A 21,289-nucleotide genomic window follows, 5' to 3' on the forward strand; every position below is an offset into this window, starting at 1 on the left:
AAAATTAAGAATGATACCTAGTTAAATGCTATAGACATTATTTGATAAATTTAGTATTCAAATTTAGTATCTCAATATAGCATTATTTGATAAATTATTCCTCAATCGACGATCAATTCAAGCAACAGAATTGCTTGAAGCAAAGTTTCTAATTATATATAGTTCGTTGTTTTTAATCTAATCTTTTTTCATATATTAAACAACAAAAAATTAAGAACGACGTCTAGTCAAATAATTGAGCCTCAATATAGTATTATTCGGGAAGCTAATCTTCAATTGGCGATCAGTTCAATCGACAGAAATTGTTTAAGCAAAATTTCCAATTATATAGTTCGTTGTCTCTAATCTAGTCTTTTTTCATATATTAAATGACAAAAAATTAAGAACGACGTCTAGTTAAATGGTTCGCAATATATAGTATCATTTGATAAGTTAATCCTCAATCGACGATCAATTCAAGCAGCAGAATTGCTCGAAGCAAAAGTTTCTAATTCTACAGTTCGTTGTTCTTAATCTCTTTCTTCCATATGTTGAATAACAAAAAATTAATTCTACGATTACGTTAGCGAAATAGTACAGGTATTGAGTGAGTTAATCGCCGATTGAGTTAATTGGACTTTCGCCGAAGTCATCATTGCTGTTCATTCTAGCGTCAATCGCGTGTCTTTCTCGGGATATTTTGTTTTTGTTCTGAACCCGTTCTTCGATGACGTTCTTCTCCCTCTTATGTAATATACCGTAAAAAACATTGACTCATTGCTGGTGTGATTTAATCTACGATCATTTATACCGTAAATACACGTTTTTTTGCAGTGTCATCTTCCGCGTTTTATACTTCGCGTCGGTTCTCCAGGAAACGTCTACCAAGTTTTTTTTATTTTTTTTTTTTTTTTTTTCAATTGAACTATCCTTCCTTGTCTTCTTTCAAACATATTCGAAACTAATTTACATATTCAAAATATTAAATATATTATAATATACATAATATATTCGAAACTAATTTACATATTCAAGATATTAAATATTATAATAATACCTATATATATAATATTTAAAAACTTAAATATATTAAAGCGCGGTGACAAAATACAAATCTCATGTATATTTGCATTTAATTTGCAGAAAAATAGAAGAAAAACTAGTTTTGCAGATACACAGACTGCATCTATATATACCTATGATAATTTAATATATTCGTAACTATACACACAAATACATGTACGACTTTATTAACGTTCTACATTCAGATCGAAATGGCGAAGTATTCAGACAGGGAAAAAGGAAAGCGAAAAATAATAGGCAAACGGTAAGAAGCGCGGAAGATGAAAAAGAGGGAATTTCCGTTGTCTTTCTACTCGCACTTTCGCGCCTTCCCGCTGTCCCCCCTCGTGCCCCTCTTTTGATAACGCGCCCTGAGTCTCTGCGTGCGTGTCACATTGAGTTGTTAAAAGCGAAAAATAACGGTTTTTCTCATTTACATGTATTTAGATGCGCCGCTTTTACGTATGTTGCAATTTGAAATTCCACCTGAATTTAGCGTAATTCATTATGAAGATAAGAAATGCAAGGAGAGCGACCTTGACGAACGTAAAAGCAGAAGGGGAGGGAGAAAGTGCATCGAGGGACGCCGTCTTGTCTCACTGACGCGCGCGAAACGCGCATTTGGGCGAAGCGCATCACGCGACATTCGAAAACAACGGCACAAAATATGGCGCCACCAATCAGATTTGCCACTCTTTTCATCCCTCTTTTCATCCGCGGGTAACTTTCGGGCCTTTCGGCAAAATCATGTGCTCTTTTTTATCTTTTTATTTTTTTTTGCTCTGCGGAGAGGAAGAGAAATGAGAATAAGAGATACAAAAAAATTTAATAGCACCCTCGTCATTAGGAACAAAAGTTTCTACAATTCTTTTTCAAGCCGTTTTTTAAAATGCGACAAGTGTTCTAAGCCGGGTGTTTTTTCGTTTCCTTCCGATTTAAAGCCAAATCTACAATGTGTTCTTTGCTTCCTGTTTTCTGCTCTTAACCTCTTTGCGACTATACAATATCTCGTATTTCGCAATTCCGTTGCGTAACGTGATGTTTCTTAATTTAATTAATTGTCTCTTCTGAAATTCGTCAATTAACATATCGCGTTACGCGACGGAATTGCGAAATACGAGATAGTCGCAAAGAGATTAAGAGCAGAAAACAGGAAGCAAAGAATACATTGTAGATCAGGCTTAATAAGAGACCAGCGGAACTCCGAGGAAAATATTTCTACACGACGGTGTAAGGAAATCGCGACGAAAATGTAGACACTTCTTTCAAGGTCGACGCGCTCGTTAGAGGGGACGACTTTTACGTCTGAGAATGTGTTATCGATATACTTATCTATCGCGGACGAGACGCGTCGATATTATACTTTTTGCGGAAACGCAATTTGTTTCTCATGCGTTCATCGTCGAATTTTTAAAGCCGGGAGGCGAAGATTAACGAATTATAATTAAAGACTGTTGAGTCTTTCGCCCGCCACCACATTTGGCGCCAATTGGTAAAATGTCAAAAATATTTTAACGGAAGAGGAGAACCAATAAGATGTGAAATCGGTCCCCGTGTTTTTATAAAATTAGAAATTTCCATATGTAATTACCCAGACAGCACGCATGTCCAAAATCGGGATACAAGACGTCTTAAAAACAGCTTTATAAGTTATCTTTAAAACATCTTATGTCCCGATTTTGGACATAGACTGGATTCGGGGAGCGCGCTATTAGCGCTATTTGCTTATTCTATCCTTATTTTACATCTGAGTGATAAAGACAGAATGATGCAATAGTGCTAATAGCGCGCTCCCCGAACGCAGTTATAGTGTGTTGTCTGAGTATATATATAATATATAATTCAAATAAAAAGAAAAAGTTAATTTGGAGGGAAATTTTCGATAATAAAATCAACAATCTATTTATATATAATTTAATTACATATAAAATATGTTTTCTTCATCTTGTCAATCTGTGTTTCGCAATTTGGTTTCCTACGGTTTCAATAATGACAGCGATTTTGCGCTCGCGATCGACAATGATTGATATTCAGAATATCCTATAAGATCGCTGCTACGATATAGCTTTTGTAATAAAAAAAATTATCAGTAAAAAAGTAATATTGCACGTATATATGTATGTTTTTCTATTTTGGTATTCTATTTTAATATTCATGCTTAATTATTTTCTGTGTCTTTTTTTCACTTCTCTAAATCGCATTTATATAATTTCAGCCTTTAATCGTTGCAATCAATCCCATGGCCAATCTGAGTCTCAGAATAAAAAAATGATAAAAAATCTATATACGCGTGGCAACATCGCGATATCAGGAGGAAGCGCATGCGAGGAGCAATTTTTCCCACATCGTATAGTCAACCGATTTTCCAAGACGAGACACGAGAAACCGCGGCGCAGAGCGAGGCGCAGAGAGTCGTCCGTAAAATTCCATTTCGAGAACCTCGGATTCGAGTAGGTAGTTAGGTAGTCGGAGTAGTCGGACGCGTCGCTGCGCAACGGCAGCATTTTCAGCGGCATGCATATCGCTCGGGCATGCATATCGCGGCAATCGGACGTTGCAATCTCGAGTGTCTCTCCGAGTGCATATACTTGTATTTTGCACTCTCGCCGCCGGCGCGGACGGAGAAGGAGAAGGAGAAAGAACGGCGAGACGGGCTTTGAATCTACGGCAGCGGCAGCGGCAGCGGCGAAGAGGAGGAGAGACTTGAGTGTATATATTTCATTCCCGCTGTTACGTGCAATGCGACACTCCGCTATTACGCGATCGCAGAAAGTACACGCGGAATGCCCGTGCTGGTTGTTGAGTCAACGGAGCCACGGCGCGGGGACTCGGGCTCTCTCGCCTCTCTCTTTCTCCTTCTCTCCGCCGCGTCTCCCACTCGGCGTCGTCGTCCACCACCACCTCGGCACGACACGGTCGACTCATCATCCGCTCCGTCCGTGTCCCCTGGCTCTATGCTCCAAAGGCCACGCGCGATAGTTCAGCCGTCGCGCCAGGACGGTAACGCACGCCCGCACCACGCGAGCCCGACACCATCACCGAGATGGCACCGGCCCTCAGCAAATTCGCCACCAGACGCACGCTGGCCGGCGCGGCCGCCGCGGTCGGCACGCTCATCTGGATCCTGAGGAACCGCAGCAGGCGACGGACGCAGCGGACCAGGTAAATATTGCGCGTCAATCGGCGTTTCGCGACTTGTCTCTGAGCAACGGCATGCTTTCAGGAACCAGTGGCCCACCGGCAACGATATTCAATATGTCATCAAGGAGGTAAGAGCGTAGGACAGCATCCTGACGCGGAGATAGACCGAGATTGTATTGACTGTGTACTTGTCTGCAGGAGAAACCGAAAACCCCTAAGGCGCAGGTCAACGCCGTCTTCTTCCGCAGGCTCTGTCAGCTGCTCAAGATCGGTATCCCCGGTGTATTGTCGCCGGAGTTTGGCTTTGTACTCCTGGTGGCGACCGCCCTGGTCGGCAGGACCCTGTGTGACTTGTGGCTGATCAAGAAGGGCACCGTGATAGAAACGTATGTGCAGCATTTCTGATCGGTGACGTTAAAAACAAGCTTTATCTTGCTGACGCGAAACCTTGTATGCTAACCAGGTCGATTGTCAATATGGATGGGCCATTGTTCAAGCGGCATTTGCTGAATTTGTTCGCCGTAGTGCCGATGGTAAGCAGAGTATTCTATCGACTAAAGGTTGCTTATGGTAATGAAATTCTTTCCTTAAGCACAATTTTAGCTCAGCTTCATTGAAAAACGGTTAATAATGTGCTAAATGTTTCGTGTGATTGTATTTATTTAGATAGCGATCGTAAACAACATACTGAAGTATGGTATAGGCGAAATGAAGTTGAGATTGCGTACAAATATCACGCGTTATTTGCTGGATCATTATCTTAAGTAAGTAACTGATATATATTTCTTTGTTAACTTGGATTCTATTCCGTTTTATTTTTGTCAGTCTAAGTAGTTCTTTATCATATGAAACAGTAATTTCGCAATTAACGAATCATTATCGATGCGTACGTATTTCTATTGTATTTGCATAACTTTAAAAGGTATTTGGTCTGTCGCTGATATCGACAGCACTTCCGTTTAAATAATGTATGACTAAAATAAATTAGGGATTGAAATGATGTTTGTTCAAGGAGGGTACGCGATAAGAAATGTTGAGGAATAACCTTGAATATTTAACAAAAGAGGCATTTCTTTCTTTCGCAGAGGCTTTACCTACTACAAAATGAGTAACCTGGATACTCGAATTGCGAATCCGGATCAGCTACTGACTACGGACGTCGATAAATTCTGCGAAAGCTGTACAGATCTTTATAGCAATATAGCGAAGCCTTTATTGGACATCGGTATTTACGTGCATAGATTGACAACTACTCTTGGCGGACAGGTGCATAAACGTTTACCTTATTTAATGATGATTAAACAGAAGATATTACTGCAGAATAAGCATTTTATTGCTATAGAAAATATTATCTTTTTCTAGACGCCGCTCTTGATCCTCTCGTATCTGGTAGTAGCTGGTACCTTTTTGACTCATCTTCGCAAGCCGATCGGAGCAATGACAGTCAAAGAGCAACGACTGGAAGGAGAGTATCGTCATATCAATTCAAGAATGATTGTCAACTCGGAAGAGATAGCCTTTTACGGAGGAAACAACAGGGAGAAACTGACGGTGTTAGCTAGCTTCTACAAACTCGTGAGTGTTTCCAAATGTTTGTTATTCACGCGTGTTATTCACGCTCTATAATATTATTTATATTTGTATTGTGTTTTTCTTTAATTATAGGTGACTCATCTCCGTCAATGCTTAGAATTTAAAGTCTTGATGGGCGTTATTGATAATTTCGTTGGAAAATGTAAGACGATAACTGTCGTGTTAACTGATATTGCGCTTTATCCATACCAGCTTATGCTTTCTAATGCTAATCTAACGCTATTGTTAATGCTAATCGCTATTTCCTGTTAGATTTCGCGACCGTGGTCGGCTTCTACGCGGTGAGCATACCCTTCTTCCAAAAGAACCACCCCGTGCTCTCCGGCACGCCCGATCACAGGTTCAAATCGTATTACACGTACGGCCGGATGATGGTGAAGCTGGCCGAGGCGATCGGCCGATTGGTGCTAGCCGGCAGGGAATTGACGCGTCTGGCGGGATTCACGGCTCGGGTCACCGAGATCAAGACGGTCCTCGACGACCTGAACGCCGGAAAATACGAGAGAACGATGGTCTCGGATTACAAGGAAAACACGATCGGTTATCCTGGTAACGGCAAAATCGTGCCGCGCGACAACATCATACATTTCGACAACGTTCCCCTGGTGACGCCGAACGGAGACATGCTCATCAAGGCGCTGTCCTTCGAAGTGAAATCGGGGATGAATGTGCTGGTTTGTGGTCCGAACGGTTGCGGCAAGAGCTCCATGTTTAGGATCCTTGGCGAAGTACGTGTGCTCTTATTTATACCGTTCTCACTTATCGCTCGTCTCACAATGTCTTTGTGAATCGATTTTGTCAATGTCGATTGAATCGTATCGTAATCTGCCCGAGTTTCTTCTTAATATCTTATCTAGATATTAAGTTATTTCTGATATAGAGAATGATAAGTTGAAAGTTCTGTTATCTACGCGAATAGTGCGAATAGTGCGTCAGTGATCTTGACAGGTCTATATATGTTGATTCTACGAATTGTAATGTTTAGTTGTGGCCGACTTGGTCCGGCACTATTACGAAACCACCACGCGGTAAGCTCTTCTACATTCCGCAACGTCCTTACATGACGCTGGGCACATTGAGGGATCAGATAATATATCCCCACACGAAGGAAGAGATGAAGAGACGCGGTAAACCCAAGACGACGATCTGAAAAAGTTCCTGGAGCTGGTGCAATTGACCCATTTGTTGGAAAGGGAAGGTCTGAACAGTGAAAAACACGGTTGGGACGCGGTAGCTGACTGGATGGACGTCTTATCAGGTGGCGAGAAACAACGTATAGCAGTGAGTCACTTTTTTTAATTTTTTTCTTACGTCTTTCAAGACTAACCTTTATCATGTAATAGTTATTTGTGTAACAAGTGCGATCACCCGCACGTCCAATTTTCAACTTAACACACGTGTTACACACCCTATTTTATATTACATTTTATATTACATGATGTAAAATAACTTAATGATTAAATAATTTTGAAGTACTTTAAAGTCTTTAAACAGGCTGCGTTTTTCCAAACTTCTGCTTAGCTAAGCGCAAAATAGCAAATGTAATTGGTTCTTATCTTTGGATCCAACCAATCACAGTTAATTGCTACTTTGCGCTTAGCTAAGCAGAGATTCAGCAAAACGCAACCAACGCAGCCACATTATTTGCTATCATTACAATTTTTTCCTGTAGATCTGTTCTTTTTAGCTTCTTTCCAACGTGGAGAAAAAAGAGAAAAGATGAACGGTGCAGGAAGAATTAGCTAAAAAAGAACAGATCTTATATCAATATTGTATCATGACGCTAGTGAAGTATTTCTCAATCGTTTTTATTATTTAAGATGGCTCGGCTGTTTTATCATAAACCGCAATTTGCGATCTTGGACGAGTGCACGAGTGCCGTCAGCGTCGACGTCGAGGATTCCATGTATAGATATTGCAAACAAGAGAACATTACGCTGTTCACGGTCTCGCATCGTCGCTCTCTTTGGAAGCATCACGAGGTATCGCCATCAATCTGTTTCTTTTCCATTGATTAACTTTTTGCCACAAATGTATTTACGTTTATCATGTGTTTTATGTTATTTTATCATTGCTTAACTTTCTATTTACTGTTTCTAGTACTACTTACATATGGATGGCCGAGGAAGCTACGAGTTCAAGCCGATCGAACAAGACACGATAGAATTCGGATCGTGAATTCGTGTGTCCCTTGTATACGCGGAAACGCGCCTGCGTGCGAGGGGCATCTAATTTAGCCTAATTCAGCTCTTTTTTTGTTTTATTAAACAATTAGGGCGCGATTTTTGATAGACGAAATTTCAACTATTATTCAGTAGTTTTAATAATAGGTAAAGTGCAAAATTATCACGACAAAGACCGTTGTTGTTGAGTATTAAATATACATAATTCACAGGATGCCTTACACACAGAATGTATATGTATTGTACAGGATGTATTGTGTGTATATACTATACAATTAGGCACCTGAAGTAAAGACAAATAGCGTGATTGCGGTTATTTTTGGCGCTATCACTGATTCTTCCACGCAGGTACGTAGTCAAACCTGCCATGCACAACGATATATTTTTCGATCGATATTTTTCTACGGGATAATATATTCTTAGCAATATATTCTCGATTGTACCTTGAGCTTGAAACATATGTGATGTCATCATAAATGACTTGAAATTTTGTTGGATCCTCGGACCCTTTGAGATATAACTGTAAATATACCCAATTTTATAGTGCCTAGAGTTTTCCAGTGTAAATTTGATTAATTACTAATGATCACTTGATTTTCTATTTAGCGAATACTTGCCAAACTAAACAATGTAAATGATACATATAAGATCGAATTAAAATCGCGAGGTCTTACTAACAGTTGTATTATATCGAGGAAAGTGTATATATATGTGTACATGACAGGATTTATTGTAAAGTACGTTTTATAAGAATGTAATTATTAATATCGTTTATGTGTGGATCGCATATATGTGATTCAAGCGAAAAAATTATATAATGAGATTGCTGAGCAATAAGAGGATGATATAATGAAGAAAGACTTATTGTAAATCCGGAGCAAATTAATATCAGCAAGGCATACGTAGGAAAGATGCTTTGAGGTACTATAATTTGTGATTCTCTTTCTTCTACAATTGCGATGCAATTGTAGATCTTTTTCTCTATTTGACAAAGTTATTATAAATGATACATTATTCCTATTGATATATAGAAGAAATTCTTTTCTTTTTCTGCTTTATAACGTATATACATGTTCGAATAAAGTTGAAGTATTCTATTCTTTACAACAACTTTGTCATATTCCGAAAAACTTTCTCTATTACAATAAATTGTTTGCTATAATTATTAAGAAAATGTATACGATGGACTCGGATTTATTAAAATACGTTAATGAGTTTGAAGTCAAATAGAAACTCTGGAATCAAAATGTTTTCTTAGCGCAAATTTCTATGAGGCTAATAAGTGCAAAGATATTTTGTAAAAAATAAAGAGATTTTTCTAATCGAGCTTGTGTAAGTAATTAACGATATTACTTGATTAAATCCTTTATTGTACTTTTACAAGAATTTTCCAGAACGCTTAAACCCGAGAAATTTAGAAGTTAGTAATTTTGAATCCAATTTTCATCAATTTCCATAAATCTTTATTTAGATATTTATATAGATATAAAATTGTATTAAAGATTGATTCAAATATTTTTTAGGTTCCTTTCGGATTCCATTTATATCAGATAAGGATGTCGAGAACAGTATAGGAAATTTTTATTGATACAAAAAATTGTCGATTGATTTAGAATTTTTTTTTTCTATTTTTTATGGTGTATCTTTTAGGAAATAATGCAACACTTTTTTCTTCCACTAAATTTTTTAAAAATATATTTATAGGTCTAAGTTTTCGGAATTTTTCTAATTTCTATTATCATACAACGTATATAAAATTCGCGACTTTCTTTGTTTTTTACTTGTAACATAGAACAAATATTTGGGTCGTAATATCACGATTTCTTCTTCCCATTCTCTTTTATCCTCAATGTTTTATTTTAATTTCCAGAAAAATTTCGACGAAAGTGAGAAATATACTTACTCTTTTTCTTCCTAATAAATAAATTACTTTGTATGACAGTTAGTACTTTACAGTTTACAGTTACTTTTACTTCGTGTGACAGTTTGTATAACAGACATTCACTTACTTCATAAAAAAGAAAGAAAGTTATTGATGAAATACTTAAAGGGTGGCAGCGTGTTCTTGTGGTAAAGCGCCAGACTCGTAACTCTGAGGAACCGGGTTCGAGTCCACCTCCATCACAGGAATTTTTATATTCCAAACTGCACCCCCCGCACGAGTGGGGCTCGTGCGGAGAAACTGGGCTATCTTTCGGAGGAGACATTAAATTTGAAATTGGTCGTCAAGCTTGGGGAGCTTGGGAGTTTTAAATTCGGCGATATCCACGATGATTTTAGGAATATAATGAATACCCTTTGTCCTACTTGTTCTACTTTTTCGAAAAATATTGTTCCTAATTCATAAGGAACATATTCTTCATATGTATTAGGACAAACCCTGCCCAAGTATTTTGGTACTAAAGTCTCTAAATTATGTTGATTCTTTTCAAACTGTAATATAATTTAATAAATAACACAGTGTGTGTTTTTGTGTGTGTACGTGTGTGAGTAATCATTAATACTTTACCTTTTTTATTAAATTGCGTTTTGGTTCCGTTATTAAAAATTCTTCTGTTTCCGCACTTATAATCGAACTTTGGTTGATAATTTTGTTGTACAAGAATCTACTCAAACTTTTGTGTAACCACGTATAATTATAGTTTCCGCTAGTGATCAAATAATATTCTGAACTCATGTTTGAGATGTACTTAGCGAGTAATTCGGTTTGATATTCTTTACTTGCGCCAATTGAATTACTCGACATAAACATATTTGGATGATCTATTAATTTTGTTGATATGTTGCGTGGAAGCACGCATATATTTAGTTCATCTAGGATTTTAAGTATAATAACAAAAGAATATAATAAAAAAGAAAATTTATAATAAAAAAAAACAAAATTTTATATGTGTGTTGACAATAAGACAAAACGCAAAAAATTTAGTTGATGTTTTACCCAAAGAAGATCCACATAATTCGTCGGCAATCTGCAACGTTCTTTCAAAATTCATAAATGACCTATTCATTATATCGGCATGGTATTCAGCAAACAAAATGCATCTTGGGCTAAGCACTGCTTTTTCTAGTATTCCTGCAGCAATGACTATTCCATAAGCCGGGATTAATTTGGTTTGAACAAATGTATATATAGCTTGGTCTTGAGTTTGGAAAAAATTATCGAGTTATAATGTCCGCTCATTTGGAAAATGAATTTAAATGTCAAGCTTGGGGAGCTTGGGAGTTTTGGTATCCATTTTAGAAGAGTCGCTATAAGAAGAACACTTTGTAATGGATCGTTATAAACTGAGCAGTTTGGCAGTTTAATTCTACCTTTGCTCATATTTTCCTGTATGTATGGCTTGGTCTTGAGTTTCAAATATATTTTCCAAAAGTGCGGACAATAACTCGATAATTTTTTGGTGCTAAAATCTAGAAATAAGAATTTAAGAAGCATACATAAAAAAATTAAATAGACCGTTTAATTTAATTTTTACCAAAACAGCTTCAAAGAACATGTAAACATATATGTATATAGATATAAATAAATTATTATAAATATAAATATAAATCGTTTTATAAAAGAAAAATGCGTGCTGCAAAATATCATATTAAAAACTTTTAAATTAATTTTTGAAAACGGAAAATAAACTCGCACAATCGTTTTAGAAAAACATTCAAGACGCTGTTCTTGCTGTAATTAATAAATTAATGCTTAACAGCAACTAATAGCTTTAAGATAAATTAACAATAGCGAAAAGAAATTAAATTAAATTAATCGGCGATTAACTGAACCACAAATCGGCATTAAAGCAAAATTTTTAACTACGATACATAAATTCGTTATCTCTGTGATCCAATCTTTTTTTATCACATATCAAGCAATAAAAAATTAATTATTCTATCCGCGTTAACAAAATATGACGAGCATAAGTTAATTTACAAGTCAATTTATAAGTTAATAGAGTTCGATCAAAGTGGCCGGACAAAATTAAATCGGATAAATCGCGGCGATCGCCGCTCGGCGCGACTCGGCTCGCGTCGGCTCGGCTCGGCCGCGGCGACCGGCCGCTCGGCTCGACTCGGCTCGCCTCGCGTCACTTCGACCGCGCGCATTCGTTCGTGGAACGGGGAACGGGTACGGCGACCGCCGGGGTCTGGGAATCTAGCAGAAGCTCCGGGGCGACTCCGGTTTTCGTTCGGTTGCTAGTCGCAGGATTCGAGCGCTCGAGGGTGGGTCGTCTCGTCGTGGGTGCGTGCGTATACGTGCGTGTCGTGAAATACATACGTGGAGTGCGCGAGCGCGTGAGAAAGCCAGCGAGATACACGCACACACATATACGAGAAAAAAAGGAGAGACGAATGGTCTCGAGGTAGGAGAAACGCCAGACGGAGAGAAAGGAAGAAAGAAAGGAAGGAACGCCGAAGTCAGCCGCTTGTAAGCCAGAGAGAGACAGAGAGAAAGCGGTGAGGGGGGAGAAGACTCGTCGCGTTGTATGTATGCACATACGTGTGTGTCGCACAGTGCCGTCGAGAAGGAGGAGCGGGAGGCGGAGGAGGAGGAACGAAGCGGCGACCAGTGTTCTCTGTCGAGGCTAAGCGAGGCCTCCGAGGAAAATATACTTTATCGCGCGTCGCTATCGATCGCGTTCGTCGCCGTCGTCGTCGGCCACCGTGCCGGATCTCCTCGTGCACGCCACTCGTGCCGGACGCCACGAATTCCGCTTTCCTCTCTTTCTCTCTCTCGCGCGTAGCGTAGCTCCCCCCTCATTCCCGCCCGTCTCTCGCCGTCGCGCGGCGTGACTCCCCGCCCCTCCCACGGTCGCTTGTTGTCCGCCGCCACCTCTTCGCCGCGTGCGCGCGGCCGCTCTCCTCGGGGTGCCGGCTGCCTTCGCTCGCCCGACGGCCCGACGCTCTGCTGTGCGCGCGGGGGGGCGGCGAGAAGGGAGGAAGACGGCGAAGAGCAGTGTGGCGGTGGTGGCGGGACGCGCCGGGAGGAGTACAGGTGCAGGTGCATGCATATAGACGGCGGTAACGACGACGGGCACGTAGGAGAGCGCGAGGTCCCTCGAGCGGGGCGAGGGGGAGGAAGGTGAAGAAGAAGAAGAAGAAGCAGTCGACGGCGGGCGAGCGGAGCGAGAAGAGAAAAGGAGCGGAAGAAGGAGAAAGAAGAGGAGGAGGGGGAGACGGCAGACGTACACGCGAGCGCGTAGCGGCGGAAAGAGTGTAGTCGCGAGCGCGGAGCGCGGCCGACCGACGTTCCTCGTCCTCGTGTGTGCGCGCGGGTCGAAAGTTCTTTTTCCTCGTTACCGTCCTCGCGCGCGTGCAGTGCCGCTCGATCGACGGGTTTAGCAGAGGTTCCCCCCCCCCCCCCCCCTCGGCACCGTGGCAGGATGGACGACACCGCGGGCCCGCCGCGAACGTCGGACGTAGCGGCGATGGGAAGCGAGAGCGCGGACGACGCCGCCGCCGCCTCGAAGATGCGGACGATCGACGATGACGACGCGAGTGCCGCCCCCGCCGCCCCTACCACGGGCGACGCCGCCGTCGAGTGCCGCCGCGATAACCGGGGCTCGATAAGGGCCGCGTCCCCGGAACCCCGCGCCGCCGTTGATGCTGTTACTACCTCCTGCCCGACGATGACGACGACGTCGTCGTCGTCGCAGCCGCTGACGCCGCCGCCGCATCCGCAGCCGCAGCTGCCGCCGGCCCCGCAGCCGGGGTGTGGCTGCGTGGCCGCGGCCGCCGACCGGGACGAGATCACCGTGTGCATCACGCCGACCACCGGCGGCCAGTTCGAGCTCGCGGTGGACCGCAACGACACCGTGGAGAATCTCAAAAAGATCATCTCCAAGAAGCTGAAGGTCGCCAAGGAGCGCATCTGCCTGCTGCATCGCGAGAGGTGAGTGAAGGTTTTCTTATTCTTCCCTCTCCCCCCTCCCTTCCCTCTTCCCCTTCGCCCCTTTCGTCGGGGATTCTGTCGACGCGATTTTTCGGCGATTTCCTTCGAGAATTTCTCTTTCGAGTTGAGGTAGAGACGGGGTTAGGGGGGGGGGGGGCAATACTCGCTCGTCGTGACGAAAAACACAACTCTGGGGATCCGGAATCGCGGATCCTTCGGATCGCCCTCGCGTTTTAAAACGGAGCGGAGAGAAAAACAGATGACGGAGGCCACGGATGTAATAATCGTGACCGACAATAAGCGTACGGTATGAGTAAGTTATTTTTTGTAAATTAAGATTTCACATTTCTTGGCTAATAAGTTAATAAAGATTGATTTATTGATTGACTTAACATTCAACTGACAAAAGCGTGTGACTGAAGATCGCAGCCCTTTTTTCACATGGCTTGCTTCACCGCGCTGTTTTATCGTATCTCGCGATGAAGCTCTTTGGCTTTCAGCGAGGCCAAAAAAAAGGACAAAAGTTCGTCCGAGAAGGTACTCGAAGAGAAAGTCGCGATGGAGAATAGATCGGAGATCTCGATCGCACCTCTGAGGCTTTAAACTGCGCCTTTTTACGCTCCCCGCTCCTAAATCGGGACAATTGTCGGCAACGATCGCACTCCGACCGGAGGAGAACCTCGCGCAGGAAAAGTACTGGGGAAACGTGGCACAATATTCAACGTTACGCGGAAAAAAGTATGCAAAGTCGCACTACGTGGAGGTAAAAGTCACACGATTTACGCATCGGATCCCATCCCATAAATAAATAACACGGTCTTTTAAAGATATATCCTGAAACACAAAACAGAAACTTTTACATTAAACTTTTACAGTTTAATTTTCATTCTAAATATACTTCCCGGTTTCAAAATGTACTGCCCATTATTATCTACAACTTTTTCCCCATTTCAATGTTAAATTTTCAGTTCCCTGGCGATAAGGGTCTTTCGGTTCTGAAGAATAAATCAAGCTCCCTTTTGTACCGCATTATTTATAGGACGACGCAATACAATACCTGTACACTTGTTTCATCGCCGTTTGCATAACGCTTCACATACTTACTTTTTTTTTCTCTTAAAGACAGATCGCGACATGTCTTGCCTCTTATCCCGTTTCTTTTTTTTTCTTTTTTTTTTCTCTGTCTCAATCGGGCGAAATAACGCCCGCGTCTCTTGACCGCGGTCGACTTCGTCCACGTTCTCCGCGCGTGGAAACGAAACGAGACAAGACGAGAAACACGCGTAAGTACTCGATGAACCGAGGCAGAGAGGACGGCACCACAGGCCGGGCGGGCGCAAAGGAACGCAAAGGAGCGGGATGAATCACGAGGAATTATCGTCGGTCAGCTGAAACGTTCGTGATATCCGGCGACGTCACACGTCACACGTCGCCGACGTTCGTTTTTCGTGAGCGCGGTCGCCCTCCCCGGTCGGGCGGCGATTATCCGGAGTAGGAACGTCACCGAAGGTGGAGGCGAAGGAGAGATCCGTCGCCGCGACGCCCAGAAGGCCCGGGGACGACGTGGTGCGTGTCTCTCTCTCTCTCTCTCTCGCTTGTCGCTTCTATTTTTCCCACGAGCGCGACGTGCGTTCGAATCGGACCTCGCCCCATGCTCCGGCTCCGTAAAGAAAGAAGCGAAAGAGCGAGAGGGGAATGAGAGGGAGGGAGGGAAGGCAGAATAGAGACCCGGGTAGAGAACGAACGTGTGCAGACTCGTCCTTCGTGCCTGTGCACTTTTGGACGCTGAGAAGAGGAGGTGGAAGAGGAAGAAAAGAGAGAGAGAGGGGGGGGGGGGGGGGGGCGAAGTGCATATACACCCGGTGTGCACGGTATACCGGGTGTCCCAGACGCGGCAGTCGATTGCTTCGGAAAGAGATAAAGGAAACGAAGCGTCGTGTTATTTTAGGCCACATTTTTAGGATTATCTGTATGTAAAACCGCTCGGTGTGTTTCGATTCGTCGTATCAGATTAAAAAAAAGGATAACTTTATTATCTTAATTCTTAGGTAGATATTTTCCTTGGGTATCCTTAGATATTATTATATTCCGAGACAAAGTGACATTTTGCTTCGAGGAATTTACAGACGAGACACGAAAAAGGCGATCTCATCGTTTTCTTAGTTTTCTGTTTTAATGTAAAAATTGCGAATTTATTCGTTCATTATTATCGCTCGGAACGCTATAAGCTCGGAATGCTGAAGCGTTAAATTTGAGATGCCTCTTGGCCCTTATTATCAAATCGCGATGCGCGATTGTAGAAGATTATTCGAAATTGGACACGCGAGCTCCTCGAACATTTTTTTTCGCAATAGCACAACGTCGCCATTCCGTTTATCTTATCAGTCGCGGAGTTTCTCAAGTTTCCCAACGCAGATATCTTATTCTTCTCGATCTTTTGTTACTTCAGATATTTTATAATATTCAACGCGCGTAAATCGCCGCGTATATATTTATTAAGTATTCACGCGTATAGCATACCGATACATTTGCCACGATAATCTAGTCGATAAAAGGAGATAAGCGTGCGAAAATGAAACAGACCTAAAATGCAAGCCTAGTACTTTATACAGTTAAAATTTTTCTTCGCACATGTACATCTTCCACATACCTTCTGTCAACACATTTCATACGCTTCACTTCGAGATAGCGATGCTATTTAAAATCTCCGGAAGAGTGATGACGTTTTGCCGACTTATAAATAAGATTCCGCCGGAAATTCCGACCGAGGGAGAGGTCCGTTCTCCCCCCGGTTTCGCTTCGAGTATACCGATAACCCCGCGGCAGCGTTCCTGCCCCGAAGTATCGACCTATCCTCCTGAAACCGCCTGTATACGTGTATGCTCTCGTAGGCGTCCGTGGGGGCCGCAGCGCGGATCCATCCACCTCCACTACACCACCTCCTGCCGCCGCTGCTTCGTGCGAGTACACGAGAGAAATATGGTGGAGTGGAAGGTTGGCATACCGCGGTGAGCAGTCGAGAAAGAAACGGTGGGGGAGAGACGGGAGGAGGTGGCGGAGGTGGTGTGTAGTAGTATAGTAGGTAGAGGATATCTCGGGAAATCGCGCTCCCGTAAAGTGGAACAGTGACAGCCATCTGCGGCGGTAGGCAGCGAGAGAGAGAGAGAGAGAGAGAGGGGGGGGGGGGGGAGAGAAAGAAAGAGATCGAAACACACGAAAGAGGCGGCGAGAGAAGGCAAGATGGAGAAAGGAATCTATTTTATTATTCGTGGTAAGACCCGCCAGAATGCGTGTGACTAAACAGAAATCGTAGAGGGGAGAAAATACAATCGTAATGATAACAGCAAACGCGAGGATATCGACGTAAAGTAATAAGATAGATAAAACGACGGTATTTTTATAAAAGTTGTAAAAAGCACGTTTGCAAAGTAGGCGGTCGACGATGATAAAAAAAAAGAAGCTTTTCCAGTCAGTTTTTTTTCTCCTGTTCTTTAATTGCTTCGCGAAATTCCCATGCACCGACAGTGCAAACTCTCTTATAGGTTTCGGTTTTTAGACGAATTTTTGTTATATTCAAGAATTTTTTCTAATCCACGCGTGTAGTATTTTTTCCCGATTCAACGCAATTTTTTGTCAACATCAATAATGTTAACGGTATAAACGCGTTATAAATTTATTCACAATCGATGTTCCGGCCGTTATAAGTCGATTAAATTTAAACGTTAAGAAATATTGTGTTGAAGAATCACGCAAAGTGATGAAGAAAGAAAAGGGGAAAGAAAAATACAAAGAAAAGAATTACATAATATTAATGTATGATTTTATTGTATTTTATATGTAATTTTTTTATCACATGTATTATACGTATATGTAATTCCCTGCGCAACATATTGTCGATATCCGCTTCTTTCTTTCTTTCTCGCTTGCTTACTTTCGGTCCTCGATATTTTTTCTTCTGCCTCGTTTTCTTACGGTGCCTCGATCAGGTCCGCCACGCGTAATTCCCTCGAGATCTCTCGTCGTCCGTCGTTGATCCCTCTCTTTCTCTCTTTCGTCTCCCCTCTCTCTCTCTCTCTCTCTCTTTCTCTCTCTCTCTTCTTTCTTCGCTTCTCTTCGCCGCAGTGTTCCTTGGCCCGGCTCTCCCGAGAGCCACTACTATTCGCCGCCGCTCGTTTCTTTGTGCCTGCCGGGGCAGTTTCAGGCGCAGGTAGCACGCCGGATCTTTTTCCTCCTCCGAACAACGCGACGCACGTGTGCGTGCGTGCGTGCGTGTCCTCGCGATACGAACAGCTGTACGTGTGTCAGTTGCCATGGGCAGTATCATAGCGGGAGTATGACACGTCTCTGCCGTCGAGAAAATACTTTCGATAAACACGAATGTACGCTGTTAAAGAAAGACCTTTTTGAAACTTGTGTCCGTTTCTACCAACGCAGATTAACTGTGTGATCTTAGTTTAACTCACCTTTTATCTTTCTCTAATTTTAAGAACTAGAAAAAGATGAAAAGCAAGTTAAACCGCGATTAAAGTTAATCTACATTGGTATAAATGGACACTAGAGGATTCACGTACTCGTTAAATCGAGTGGAGAACACCTGATGCGGCATCGAATAGAATTAACAGAGCGATTTTGGCGACGCGAATGATTCGCGAAGATATATTATTATACTTTATTGATCTTTATTGTTACGTAAAGTGCGAGTTGATTATCAGTCGAACGGAAATGCGAGAGAGGCACAATATTTCCTGCCCCTTTGATATTTTTACCCTCTTAACTAATCTAAACTCGCAAGCTTGAGAAAAAGTGATGTTTATATACTTCCTAATGCCTTACTTTGCAGCCTTTTGCGTTGCATCATCATTATGCAAGATTGATAAAATCAGAAGGTTACTGGAAAGAACGGAAATATCAACGAGGTAATGCTATCCGATACATCCTGTGATATTTCCATTAACCAAATGAAAATAGCGCGAACGAATGCGAGAATTATTTATAGAGGCTGATTGCTTGTTTTATAAATTTCCAGCTCGCGTTTTTCCCTCTCGTTCAATGATGGTAAAAAGAGATCGCCGAGAGATGAGATGAAGAAATACACCGTAGAACGTAAACCGACGCGTATTAGGCAACGCTTGGGAAAATGAGCGAATTTGAATTTCTGTTAACCCTTAACTCCAGTCTCTTCGAGATTTGTGATTCATAGCCAAAGCTCAACGTACACGCGCGGTCGTGTGATAGTTCATCCGTCTCCTCAAACTGTAAACATGTTTCCGCGTCGCGCGTACAAAGAGAAATGTCTAAACAGACGAATAAAGGAAACCCGGGAGATCTCGGAAGCATATTTCCGATAAAGCAACGTTTGTACGTTGCTCGTTTTAAAGTCTAGAAGAACCGTGTTTTCTACGTTGCTCGTTTTAAAGTCTTGAAGAACCGCCGTGTTTTCCAGCTTTTTATCTTCTTTGAAACGCGTGCCGGTAATGCTAACCGCGGATCGGCGAGTGATAGTTCGGTCGATCAGCCTCGCGTCCTCCCGCAGAATCCTTCATCTCGCCGTTTTTCCAGATCTATTTCGCCACGCTAATTCACTTTCGGGGGCGCGCGACGTTAATTAGTTTTAACGCCGACACCTGCCACGATAATCCGCGACTGCTGCGGTAGTAGCCTTCGGTAAAAACGCGACATTGTCAACGCGATTGTGTGACATTCAGTGCCTCGTGCGGCACGTTGCGTCACGAAATAACGTGACGCAAGTGTGTCTTGCGATAGTCGGTTACGTTACCGTTTCGTCTTTGCCCTGCGAACTGTCCTCCTTACCTCGTGATCTCGCATATTAATTAACCGCCGCCGTATCTACGGCCATCTTTTGGTGCACCTCTACCTCGGCGAGAGACAAGCGAGATCTCCGCGAATTGTTTCGAGCTGTCGGTAGAAGGACGCGGATTGAGACACTGCAGGCCGATCTTACGCTCGTTTTCTCGCGCTTGGCGGATAGTAATAATTCGTTTTTTTTTTTCTCTCTTTTTTTTGTAAAACGAGAACTTCTGTTAAAATTCACAGCGCGATCCACGCGATACGGCGCTCTGCGTCACCGTCAAGTGCGAATGTGTCATTGTGGGATTTCTGTTAGTCATCGCGTGTGCGCGTAGAAGGAGCGGACTTTAAGCGCTCGCTCTCGCCGTTTATGGCAGAAGGACAACAATTAGCGACGACTTTTTTCTTTTTTTTTTGTTTCGCGATCGAGGCACCGTATCCATATTAAAGAGTGAATTCTTTGGCCTCTGGGGGTGTCGTAAGAGAGAAAGATAGTTTCTTCTCGGAGACCTGCCGTTTATTTGTTTAATAATAATTACGATATAGTCAATTAACAATAAGTAAAAAATATATATAAGGCTCTTTTGAATAAAATCAAATAACATTGAGCCAGGCGCGGTAATTAGTGCGCTATACAATAAATTATTATTTGACAGTTAATTAAATTATTAAAGCCAAATAGAATTAATATTAACACAATTTTACTTGCGATTGGAAAAATTTGTTAGAATCAATTTTGAGTGGAAAGAAGAGACTCTTCTCTTCCAAAATTCTCAATGATTCTCACTCAAGTGCTACGTCATGCTATTATTACGCTAGAATGAATAATTTTGCGACGGCGCGAGAAGAAATTCCGGGAAATCGCGGAAAGGCGTTAAAACGTGCCGCTTTTATCGCCGACTTCTGCGAAATTCGAACGGAGAGCGACTGACGTGTCGGAGAAATGAGCCTATAAGTTCGTTCGCTGTTATTTTTCGCGATCGCGGCGAGCGAAAACATGTTTATCGGTCGTGCTTGCTCGCGGGGCCCCGGGACAATCCGTGGAAAGTCGCGAGGCGAGGCGAGTGAACGCGCCGGGCGAGTGAATCAGTTGTGGCCGGTCGCCAATTCGAGAAAACAAGGATAATCGATGGAGCGGAATTGCCTCCCCTCGGCGGTTTGCGGTGTGGATTTAAAATACCACGTTACTTCCTTCGTGTGGCAGCGCGCACCACACGAAAATCGCGCCACGCGAGACAAAACAGGCTCGGAAAACGGCAGCACGTCGGACTATATAGGCTGCATTCGAGGAGCGCGCTATTAGCGCTATTGCATCATTCTGTCTTTATCGCTCATCAGGTGTAAAACAAGGATAGAACAAGCAAATAGCGCTAATAGCGCGCTCCCCGAATCCAGCCATAATCAAGCCGCTTTTAAATTGCAAATTATATCTGCCTCTCGGGGAGGGAACATTATCTTTGCTTATCGTTGATATTAGATTGATAATTCGCGACGACTCGAAGCGCAAAGAATATTTCATTGTGAATACTTTGGTCAATACCGAAAGGTCGATACCGCGCATTCATAGAATTGTATAGAATATGTTGTATTTAATAAAATACTAATTATTCAGTTGTGATTTTGTAAATCAAAAATAGCACGG

At 42.5% G+C, this 21,289-nt stretch overlaps 3 protein-coding genes across 3 annotated transcripts in view; all 3 read left to right on the forward strand.

The window, feature by feature from the left end:
- The first annotated feature begins 3,499 nt into the window (after nucleotides 1–3,499).
- Nucleotides 3,500–9,284, forward strand: LOC112457714 (ATP-binding cassette sub-family D member 3). Its single transcript, XM_025020901.1, is given in 13 exon segments — nucleotides 3,500–4,203; nucleotides 4,265–4,310; nucleotides 4,381–4,568; nucleotides 4,646–4,715; nucleotides 4,849–4,946; nucleotides 5,268–5,448; nucleotides 5,545–5,757; nucleotides 5,848–5,917; nucleotides 6,028–6,503; nucleotides 6,761–6,907; nucleotides 6,910–7,056; nucleotides 7,596–7,757; nucleotides 7,876–9,284. Coding segments are annotated over 13 exon segments (1,995 nt in total). The 5' UTR covers nucleotides 3,500–4,084; the 3' UTR covers nucleotides 7,954–9,284.
- A 2,788-nt stretch (nucleotides 9,285–12,072) lies between these two features.
- LOC112457712 (midnolin homolog) lies at nucleotides 12,073–13,843 on the forward strand. The gene is given in 3 exon segments (XM_025020900.1): nucleotides 12,073–13,536; nucleotides 13,599–13,673; nucleotides 13,675–13,843. Coding segments are annotated over 3 exon segments (450 nt in total). The 5' UTR covers nucleotides 12,073–13,330.
- LOC112457711 (midnolin-A-like) overlaps nucleotides 13,667–21,289 on the forward strand; it is a 32,157-nt gene continuing 24,534 nt past the window's right edge. Inside the window, exon 1 of the mRNA XM_025020899.1 lies at nucleotides 13,667–13,839. The gene's annotated coding sequence lies outside the window, so the exon portion shown is untranslated. The remainder of the gene's footprint in view (nucleotides 13,840–21,289) is intronic.

The sequence above is a fragment of the Temnothorax curvispinosus genome, unplaced genomic scaffold (assembly GCF_003070985.1).
Source record: "Temnothorax curvispinosus isolate PA1 unplaced genomic scaffold, ASM307098v1 QBEX01008186.1, whole genome shotgun sequence".
NCBI lineage: Eukaryota > Metazoa > Arthropoda > Insecta > Hymenoptera > Formicidae > Temnothorax > Temnothorax curvispinosus.